The sequence below is a fragment of the Palaemon carinicauda genome, chromosome 1 (genome assembly GCF_036898095.1).
Source record: "Palaemon carinicauda isolate YSFRI2023 chromosome 1, ASM3689809v2, whole genome shotgun sequence".
Taxonomy (NCBI): Eukaryota; Metazoa; Arthropoda; class Malacostraca; order Decapoda; family Palaemonidae; genus Palaemon; species Palaemon carinicauda.
Window position 1 is genome coordinate 124925244 of NC_090725.1, and position 12500 is coordinate 124937743.

General features: G+C 32.9%; 1 protein-coding gene across 3 annotated transcripts in view; it reads right to left on the reverse strand.

The window, feature by feature from the left end:
* Girdin (protein girdin) overlaps positions 1 to 12500 on the reverse strand; it is a 557233-nt gene that overhangs the window by 483744 nt on the left and 60989 nt on the right. For all 3 annotated transcript variants that reach the window (XM_068384659.1, XM_068384658.1, XM_068384662.1), the window contains exon 3: positions 531 to 636. In XM_068384659.1, the coding sequence (XP_068240760.1) occupies positions 531 to 636 (106 nt within the window). The remainder of the gene's footprint in view (positions 1 to 530; positions 637 to 12500) is intronic.

Sequence of the window (12500 nt, forward strand, 5' to 3'; positions counted from 1 at the left end):
ATATAAAAAAAAAAAAAATTTAAGAGCTAGAACAGTATGTGATGAATATAATTGACAAGCGAAAACTTCACAGCAAATTAAAAAACCTCAAACACACAAATGAAGATCGACTCCTTATTTCTTACTCTCATCAATCTTAGGAGCCTTGAAATATAAGAACAGGGCCTTTCACTTCCTTCCTTGATAGAGCTCGATCTTTTATCATTTACTAGTAGTTCTTCTTTTTTTTTTTTTTTTTTTTTTGCTCTCCACCGAGCTAACGAATAAACAATAATCTCCCAATCCAAAACTAACCTTTGAGGAAGAGTAGTATAAAACAAAGAAACCAAATCACGGAATAAAACAAAGCAGAAAAATCAAGAAATAAAAACAAAGAAACAAAATTATGAAAAGCATGCGAAAATAAACCATTTAGTCTAACAAAGACAATGCAAAAATTAAACCCCCACAGCAAACAAGCAAATACATTTGCCAAAGTGTCCTAAATAATAATGTTTAGCAATAAATCAATTAGATTACTTCAAACGTACCTGATAAAAACTCTTAATATGGTGAAGCAAGGCGGCCAAGTTGAGAAGACGAGAGGCGGCGTCGGTAGGGTGACGATTCACAGGGCGGCCTCCACTCCGGGGATCTCTGCCAAAGGGAACAAATAAGAGAGTTATTACATTTAAATCACCAAGTTGCAACAAGAATTACTATGACGAAAACTTCCAGTTCATACTTTTCACACATAAAAAGGACAAAACATATGAATAAAGTGTCTTTTTTTACATTGAAAATATCTTAAACATTAAAAAAAAATAATTAATTTTACACAAAATATACGAATGAGATGCCTTTTTTACATTGAAAATATCTATAACCATTAGAATCATAATAAATTTGATAATAATAATCTCATCTGCGTAGAATCCGACACACCATTATAATGTTCACTCAAATTGTTTTCAAAGATTCAAGTCCGCAGAAAATATATTGGAGTTTGTTAAAAAAAATCAATAACCACAGACTTTCCAGAATTTACAGCTTCAGTTACTACTAACTCTACTGTTACTTAATTCTCTCATCCATCTGTCCAGCGCCCAACCCTCCCACAAAATATTGAGGAACCAGATATGAAGAGTTTTACAAGTCACTCTATCGACTACTACAGGGTTCCATCACGCAGGCTAACCGCTGCATAAAATAACTTGCGATAGATGACACGAATTCCCGTTACAGATATCCGGAGGAATCGGGTTTGTTAAAGAGCTTCACTGCACATCATTGTCAAGATGAGCTACCTTTCAACAGTAGGATCATTCATATTTTCGGACAAAGCATTAACAAAATGACTACAATCTTACCTCTCAAAGTCGTAACGTACAAAAAAAGGTTTGAAATGTAAAAATAATAACCTTAAATTTTCTTATCACTAGTTAATAATCGCCTATAGTTTGCAGATATCAACTGCCAATAATTAAACCTAAATACAAGAACAATGACAAGAGTGTTTCACCAAAACACTTCAAAACACGTGCTCCATTACAGTACCACACATGCTAAAATATGTAAACTAATAAAAAATACCAAAACAAATTTCAAAGATCCACACTAAAATGCAAAACCGAACAGACACAATAACTTGACATTCGATAAAACCCTAGAAATGCTGAACTGCAACTACTTACATACACCTGCAAACCTCCACGTACGCGCACACACACACACACACCCGAGGGTGCAATACCCGGACAAACACCGACATGCACCCATACGAGAGCATACACGCAAACGTAAAGACATCCTCTTGTGTGCTCTAGTGATGTAACATATGAGAACACGTCAGGTTCTTGTGCTGAATAATGCCTGCGCTTTGCTCTCGACTTGATCGATTTTATAGTGGTGGTTGTTACTGAGCTCTTATGACAGACCATAATGTAATTCAAGTTTATAGGATATGTATGTATGTATGATTATGATCAAACTGGCATTGGTATTAAACGTACTTTTCGAAATATATAACTGTGTATCAGCTATGTACTACCAATGCTGAGAGAGAGAGAGAGAGAGAGAGAGAGAGAGAGAGAGAGAGAGAGAACGAACCCGTCTCTCTCTCTCTCTCTCTCTCTCTCTCTCTCTCTCTCTCTCTCTCTCTCTCTGAAAAACTGGTAATCTCCCTCTTTTATGTTTAAGTTTCAAAACCTTGACCCTTCGGAATGCCGGAAGCGACAACGAAAATCAGCTGAATAATTATTAATGTCGTCAAATCAGACGTCATGTGGATGAAGTAACACTCCTCCAATTCCATCATCTTAAAACTTATACAATTCCTTCAAATCTCCTTCCATTTTTTCTTTACAGATTTTTCGATGATCACAATTGCAGAAATGGATATTTACCTCCAGGTATGGAACGTGGTAAAAAAACAAATTCCATTAATACATAGGGCATTTCTGATGGCTGAAGTTATTAAAAGCAAGGTTAAATCAAAGATCCCCGCCAAGAAATTAATTTCTTAGATCACAAGAGTCGTTTTATATGCCTAAAATATTTTGATGTTTTAACTTAAAGCATTATAGACATTATAAGCATACGCCAAACTAATACAGTGTAATTCAAGATATCACTAACTGACAAGAGGATATTCCATAATCCCATGATATATTAGAAATATGAAAAAAGGCTTTCAAATCAATCACCATGTCATACGAAATAGCTTAGTAATAGCAATAATAAATATATTTCATTATATTAATATTATTTACTTTCATTACGAAAGTAATTCTCACTTACAAACACTTTTCTAATGAGCCTCGACATAAAAAACCAAATGCAGGATACAAAGTCTACAGTAAATCAAATTCATCAGGAAAAAAAACACACTTAACGAAGCGGATTATAAAAGATACATTTTAAAGAGCTGGAATAATGTATGATGGATTTAAGCGAGAAGAAAAAAACTTCACAGCAAATTAAAAACCTCAAACCCACAAATGAAGATCGGCTTTGAGAGTAAATGGTCAAATTTAGATTTTTCAAGTGGGCCGGACTAGTCCTAAGTGTTTTAATGGAGACCAAGAAATTTTGCCAATAGTCATGGGAATTAAAGAAGAGAGAATTTAGTCTAAAAGATGGAGTACGTTCAAGATGACATGTAGAAATGTCATTGTGAAACAAAATTAAGCAGCACAATTTTCGCTTAAATTATAAGAATTGTGTTGTCCTATACAGTAATTACTTAAGCCATAACACGAGATATTTTCCTATTTTGGAAGCTTTTCTAAATCACCAAATCATGGATTTACCAGCAATCCAGTTCAACCAACTCACAGTAAACTTTTTTATAATTCAAAGTCCAAATTATCAAGACAAAAGATAATACACAAAAAGAAAGTAATGATTATCACCGTCTAAATCTCAATGTGAGGAATATTCTTTCGACCTTTTACAATATACAAAAACCCGCCCTAAGAACACAATGTGTCTACTGTAAGGTCAATGTCAGTCAACAGGTATAATAAAATCCTCGGAGGTCTGTGAAAAGGTGAGGGTTGTCGGAGAAAACATATCATGATCGTCCTTTTCACTTGATGACAATATATTTTCTATGATGATGAATCAGCAAAGAACACACTTGTTGCAATCATATATATATATATATATATATATATATATATATATATATATATATATATATATATATATATATGAGAGAGAGAGAGAGAGAGAGAGAGAGAGAGAGAGAGAGAGAGAGAGAATGTTCATATGAATATGAATATATATATATACTATATATATATATATATATATATATATATATATATATATATGCATATATATACACACATGTATGTCTTCATATAGTATAGAATATCATTAAGTCTAAATATATCACGTGGGCATCAAGAATAACAGTTCAGTTGCAGTATATTTTGACTAGGCCTACATGTGACAACCAAGGGTAATTGTTTTAAAGATAATATCCCACTATTTGATAAATAATAATTAACTATTAATATTGTAAACATACAAATGAATGAATTATGATTTATTTTACATTACATCATTATTTCAAATATGTGCTTATCAAATATGATTATTAAATGGCTTCCTTATATCACCTAAAATCCCAGGTAAACAGATGACAGTAATATGGTAACGCCGCAGCCGTCGTACTTGACACCAATTACTATGTAATTGATGTAAATATATTTTCCTCTGTGGTCATTGGTTTGTTTACCGGAAGGATTCGAAATTAAAGAACATATACTAAATGAACTTACTATATATATATATATATATATATATATATATATATATATATATAATATATATCTATCTATCTATCTATATATATATATATATATATATATACACACACATATATATATATATATATATATATATATATATATATATATATAATGTAAATGTATACATATACAATAAATATATAAATTTTATATAAATATATATATATATATATATATATATGTGTGTGTGTGTGTGTGTGTGTGTGTGTGTGTGTGCAGAACTAAAATATATATAATCCATACCTAAAGTAGAACTGCAAATCATTCAAAAGGTATCTTACATACACGCATACGCAAAAGAATCTCCAACACTATGAAACAACCAAGGGACCACACCAAGCCACGTCTTCAAATAACGGAGACCAACCACTCTTCTCCAGCAAATGTTACGAAGGAAATACTTGTGAACTTGACCTTCAAAAACTTGACTTGAATCTGAGAGAACTGCTTGTTTTTTTTAAGTTCTTGGTCGAACATGGCTTTCTCTTTTTTATGAGAGCCGTAACGAACAAGTTTAAAATCGATTTGGTTGGAGAAATAAAAAACAAAAATATCTCAAATAATTCTGAAAATAGCAGTGAAACGAGAAATACAAAGAATAAAAGTCGTTAATAAATCTGTATCACACAAAAGAATATGTTTTGTCAAAATAAACTACTTTAACTTTTAACATAATATGGCCATAATCAAACTTTTGCAACAAGTGTGAAAATTCTAATCCTTTGCAATTCCTTTTGAACAAAAGAACAATAGTGAATAAAAGTACCAATATTTATTGCCAATTATCAGTTGTGCACATGATTTTAAAAATAAAACTTTTAATTATCCAGAATGCAACGAAACACATTTGAAACCCACAAACCAATAAAGCACCCTGACACCGCAGGTCAAAAAAAGGTGCCTGGTTGAAGGGAAGTCGATATCTAATGAGGCAAAGGACAGGTCCCTCATTATGAAACTCCACTGAAACGGAAAGAGGTCACGGGAGCCTTTAAATATGTCGGGTAATCACACTCAAAATCAATCTATCGATGCTAAAGGATCAGATATATGTACTATAATAGAATTTAAAACGAAACTGGGAAGGGTTATGGAATAAAAAGTGTCGATCTGATTAAACTTAAGCATGTCCCCTATGGACATCCACTCCACTAAAATAGCATTTTGATAGATGAAAGTTATAAACAAACAAATTCTTCACAATCTTGTAAAGGTAGAAAAGAATTATGACTGGAATTTCTTCAACAGTGTCATAAAAGAGAGAGTTTCGATGACAAGGTAAGAAAGACAAACAGACTGAAGGAGTCAAACAAACTCTCATCTTTAAAGTGTGGTTCACAACTAAGTAGAAGTTGATATGACATTGTCTGACATACCTATGACCTAATTTCCTTCATACAACCAACTAGCAGGAGTGGCGATGAAAAGGCAAGTTTGATAAATACGCTGACAAATGACAAGCTCTCTTCCTGTACTTTTATGCTGTGTGTAGATCTTTATAATAAGCCTGACTAAATTCCATTCTTCTTTGCAGAAGGAACTGTGATAAAAATAGATAGATGATAGACAAACTGATAGATTATTTCCTCAAATGACCATCTACCCATGACAGTCTACCTTTGCACTATGTCAGACCCTGATCCCCTCAACTGTCTGCTGCTGCTGATAGATTGCCTGGCCTCACTGGTCGGACGTGGGCTCTTGTGGTAAAAACCACAGGCCCTAAACTGTTCAAGAAGAGATGCAATAACAAATTAAGTACACCAAATACACTAACAATCATGCAATACGGTCCATCTTAATTAGGCAATACGGTCTACTTTGTACCAAGGTTGACTGAAATCCCTTTAACAGTGGGCAATGCTATATTCAGAGATCCAAAAACCTATAGACCTTCTTTCACATACAGCTAATGAAATATGGTCTACTGTCTACCTTTGTAGCGAGTACGACTGGGTAGGTGAGAAACACACTGACACACGAACGAGAAGGAAAACTGTTGGGGACTAATTAATTGTTAGATTATACCGACTTCACACCTGGAAAACTTAGCCTAATTGGGCTATGAATTCAAAAGTATGCTATTATTACAGACATCGAGTCATTTCAGCGTTAACAGAAAAAATGCAAAGTAATTACAATTTTTAAAATGCATAGTCAAACAAGGCAACAGAAAAATAATAATTGCAGTGAAAATGTCACTGTTACCTCCAATATAACGTATTAATATTACGATTTTCATACAATTATATTACTCTATACTGTATACTTTAATTTTTCATCCACAATTTTATATACCGTGCACTTTCAACCAGCAGACTACCAACTAACCAAGACTTTCAAAATACATTAAGCATAATTATTTGTATTGTTTAATATCAGACAAAATACGGAAATTTAATAAAATTGGAATAATTGGATAAACTTACAATTTTAATACAAATCCATAGAAATTATATTTCACGTAAAGGACATAAAAATACTCCAAAAGCAAAATGTACAAAAAGAATAGAAACACTAATGAGATCAGAGTGTAAGCCGGCAGGTATTTCCCTCATGCTCAAATACCCGCAGGTTCAACTTCCTTTTCCAACACCGGACCTTTTCACACATCACCGCAGCCACACTACCATGACCCTCTATACAACCGCCCGAAAGAAAGAAGAGGACATGTGGCCATTGCCTGCCTAATCTCTCTCACATCCGGGGTTACGAGAGAGAGAGAGAGAGAGAGAGATCTGAAGGGAATGAAATTAAGTTGCATTAAACTGATTAAGGAGGAGAGAAGTTTCCTTCCTAACAAGATTTGGAATTTTAATTTCTTTCAGACGAAAGCGGAAATCTCTTGGGATATTTATTAAACATGTTTCTAGGTCAACGTCGTGCGGAATTGGGATAGCACCCATGGGGATGTGAAGGATTAAGAATAGACTGCTATATTACAACACATTAAAACAACGCCATATTAACTACAAGCTGATCACCGAAAACTGAATTTCTAAGCCAGGAAAGGACACCCTGTGAATTAACATCTTCACATAACATGCATGTCAAGATTCTCAGAAAACAAGGTGAAATTCAATAATTATCTCAAATATAAGTAACACATAAAATACATTTGCGGTTACACTATATTATATAACTAATGCCTGATAGAATAAATATGGTACTACAGATTTAGTTTATATATATTTATATATATATATATATATATATATATATATATATATATATATATATTGTATATATATAATAATAATAATAATAATAAATGATTATATATATATATAAAATGATGTATAAAGAGTCTTGTAAACTATTTACGATTAGGATTACCATATACTGCTTTTGAACTCTAGCCTCCAATAATAGGCAAATGTTTCAAATGTTAAGGGGCAATTGATAATATCACTATGCTTCTCTTCCGAAGAGGATCTTGCCAAACAAGGTCGATAATCGATATCCAGACCTTTTGGTTGTTTGGCAACAATCATCCTGCATTCGCTTGTGAAAGCAGCAAGAAGGGAGAAAGGTTGGGGGGGGGGCTATTGAAGGAGACCGGGGAGGTCATTCGGAAGGGGTTGTAGGATATGATGCTTTACCTGAGGAGTTTACGAGCATCTTTTCCACCCCTTGCCGCTGCCTGAACTCCTGTCATAAAAGTCTAACGTATATATGGTAGAGTTCTCTTACTTGAGGCTACACTCGGGCACACTGCTTTACTCTATCTTATTTCTCTTCCTCTTGTTTTGTTAAGTTTGCATAGTTTATATAGAAAATATTTATTTCAATTTTGTCACTGTTCTTAAAATATTTTATTTTTCCTTGTTTCCTTTCCCCACTAGTCTATTTTCACTGAGCTTATAGCATCCTGTTTTTCATACTAGGGTTGTAGCTTAGCAAATAATAATAACAATAATAATAATATAGGTACTTGTGTTGTAATGACAATGGAAATAATTATACATAAATAATACGTTTTAGTAGTATTATTCAAAAACTGTCGTTATTGCACTTCTAATTGCATTCATATAACTTAAATAATTATATTAAAGGTAATATTAATAAATCATCATAGCACATTTCTCAATCGGTAGCGAGGGAAAGTCATGGCATATTTAAATAGATTCAGAGTAACATTACGAGCGAAGCAAGCGAGGGGCCTTTTCAACATTACCTACATTTTAGCTTTCTTTAATGACAATGTATTTTAAGGAGGGCCATTCTATCTACACCACGGGTAGGTGGCTCCTGATTCATTCAGCAAATAAAGGAGACTATTTCTAATGCTATTTTCTATTGACTCGATTCTACTTCACCACATTTAACGAAGTTAGGCCTAAAACATGATCATATAAGGACATATTTTTCTTTCACAAGGGCTCTTAGAACCTCTTTAGATCCCAACCGGAATCAGCATATCTTATTGGCGGGGGGCAGAAAGCAAGCTCCTCAGAAGGTGGTCTTAAGAGCTAAGCCTCATTTACAGGCTTCTACTGCCAAACTTAAGCAAGACTTTACGAGAGAGAAACCACTGTTATTTTTTCAAGGTGGGGGATGGCAGAATTGAGTCTGATGTTATCCTTTTTGGAGAAGTCGAAGTGATATGTTCTCATTTACGTTAAAACTTTCAATTACACATAAAATTGTGGAGTAAAAATACGTCTGTGAATATTTGTAAGAAATAATTTTGATAGAGTATCTGAACGAAGTTTTGGAAATGAATGCTTTCTAGTTTCTCTCCAATTATACTACTAACTTTGATGAATTTTTATGAAACTACAAACACACACACACACACACACACACACATGTTAAGAGGCAGTTGAAGAGACGGCAGAAAGTAAGGACCAAGAAGAAGTATGGGAATCTGATAAGGTCAAAACCACTGTTAAACAGATGATATTCAATCTACTCTTCAGAAAACACACATCCCTCCCCTCTGTGTGACATGACATTTCGCCAGATGAAGCAGTTGACAATATAACTTTAAGTGATCTTGAAAAATTATTTATAGATCTGAAAGCAAAACAACAAACATCAAGAACAGGGATGCTATGAATCATGTTCATGAACTTTTTGAGTGTTGTACGAATGTTTATTTGGGTTGAGGGAACTGGCAACTGGTGGCTGAGCTTGTAGCCGTACTATGTCAAATGTTGTTGCTTCTACCTTTAAAATTACCAAGAATTATGTCGCTATCTTCATCAACCTATAGAAAATGGACTTTTCGCTGGAAGAAGGAATCAGGAGCTTTTCTGGAGTGGAAAGTGAACAAATATGACAATAGAACAGTGTCTGATGCGGGCAGGAAAAATCTCAGGGGGACTCATAAACATAACATACAAAGAGGCTGCAAAGACCAAGTGGTTACTCTTAGCACAGTGAACGGATGCTCTTTACTGTGACCAACATAGTACCTATTCAGAACCAGGATTAATAGAGTACACTCTATAAATCTTGCTCAGTACATTATCGAGATACACACAAACACACACACACACACACATATATATATATATATATATATATATATATATATATATATATATATATAGACACACACACACACACACACATATATATATATATATATATATATATATATATATACATATATATATATATATATATATATATATATATATATATATAGACACACACACATATATATATACATATATATATATATATATATATATATATATATATATATATATATATATATATATCATCTCCTCCCACGCCAATTGACGCAATGGGCCTCAGAGAGGATTCATTGGCTACATACATCAAAGGATAGCCAGTTTTGTTATGATGCGCAGTGCCTATCTAACTATATATTTATATATATATATATATATATATATATATATATATATATATATATATATATATATATATATGTATATATATATATATATATATATATATATATTCAGTATATATATATATATATATATTCAGTATATATATATACATATATATATATATATATATATATATATATATATACATAAATACATATAAGATACATAATTTATCATAATATCCATGTAACACTCCTGTACTCTCAAAATATTAAGCCAAAATATAATGTAATGAACTTTAAACTCCAAGAACATTTAGGGTAATAACGTTGACTCAAACGTCATTTGGAAAAGTTCAAAATACTAAACCATGCTAGAAATAAACTAGTCTAAATAACAATGATTCCCCTAGTTTGAAATATCGCCTTCATATGAAGGGTGATAAATCTCTTCTCATTTCCTGCCTCAATTAGATTGAATCTTTAAGAATTCTTCTCAAAGCCCTAAATTAACTTGGTCCTCCTCTCTCTCTCTCTCTCTCTCTCTCTCTCTCTCTCTCTCTCTCGCCACTAAGCGCCTTCTCTTCATTGTTTCTAAACGTTCATTTCAGTCATAGCCTAGGTTGTGGTGGCCTATTGGAAACGTCCCTACCTGGAGATCTGCCGGAATGGAGTTCGAGTCCCAATCATGCTCCATAGTTTCTTTAGTGTCTGCAACCCCACCATTCTTGCGAGTTAAGGATGGGAAGTTTAGGAGAGCCTCTAGGTCTACTTGCCGAGTACCAGCATTTATTGGCTGGCCCTCCCTGGTCCTTGGTTGGGGGAGAGGGGGGCTTGGGTGCTGATCTTATGTATATATGGTTAGTCTCTAGGGCACTGTCCTGCTTACTAGGGCATTATCACTATCCTTGCCTCTTCCATTCATGAGCAGCTTTTTAAACCTTAGTTTAATGGGAGCAGTTTCCTATCACGAAGGCTAGGATAACAGTAGAGTATGTAATCAACTTTCACAATTCAATTATCGTCTGTTCTCCATTATCGACCAGCCATTAGAATTCATCCCTTGCTTCTGGTTTTCTCTCAATTTCATAACCCTTCATATTCGAATTTTTTCAATAATTTTTATTATGAAAAGCAAAAACTAGATTAGCTACTCCAATCTTACCTTCCCTTCTTATGATGAGTAAATAACAAGATCTATACAACAGGGAATCTCTCTTTTCCTCTTCCTAATAAGGAACAATCTACATAAGCATAGTCAAATTCCCTTTGTAATAATCCTTTCATGCAGTGCATGTTAATAATAATATTAATAACAACAATGAACATATACTTTGAACCAGCATCCTCATTGGAAAATTTACAGGAGAAAAGAGTTCCTAAAATCATTACGTTCTTAAAAAAATGACTTCATATCCATTATGCTAAACTTGGTCTTTCCTAAAATTATATTTCGACCTCGAAGTAAAAATAGGGACCAAAAAAGTTTCCCCATCAATAGCCTCTATTTCTATCGTGGAACAAACATATTTTAAAGTAAAAATTACATTTTAATTCTGCACCTTCCACATTAGATATCGTATTACAATTTATCTAGTTAAAATAAAAAGAAAAAAAATATAATTCCAAAAACTTTCGAATCAGCGCTAATTTACTTTTCTGGTCCAAAATGCCAATTATCTAATAATGGTTTAACAAAAAATTAGCTTTTCTCGCTACAGTGCCAGTTAATTTATTTCTAAATCAAGCAACCAGTTTCGCTACATGTCCACAATGGATGAGAATTGGAAAAAGGTTTTGTTCAGGACTCTTATAATAGATCATAGAGATAATCGTGGGCATGAGTGTAGAGGTAATTTTTAACAGGAAATCTTAACCAAAGTATCCTGAGGTTCATTAAAAAAGACAAATAGCTGCATCTAAATTCATGAAAATTAAGAAGCAATATCTAAATCAAGATATTTTTAGTGTTCCTTGAAATAGATGAAAAAAAAAAAATCTTAATTTTTACCTTTTGGATTTTAACACTAGACTGCATAGCTTATTCTTTGTTGTTTGGTGTTAGAAGCAAATCTCTGGTTGATAAGAATCGTAATAAACGCAATAATAAAATTGTTTTAAAAAAAAAATCACAGCAATAATGGTCATAATTACAATTCCAAAAGGTATAAAAAAACTATCAACGACATGGGTAATGAAGAACAAATTTAAAGAAGCAAGTAAGTTTTGTGTTAAAAAAAAAACAGAAGATTATGTAAAATTCATTCACGCTGTGTCGCTTTCCCTGGATAAGTTGTCTCATTTACAATTTAAACATCATGAAGTCATTATGCTAACAACGTGTTCATTCTGTCACAAAATATCCACATCACCTAAATCAATATGTTAGAAAC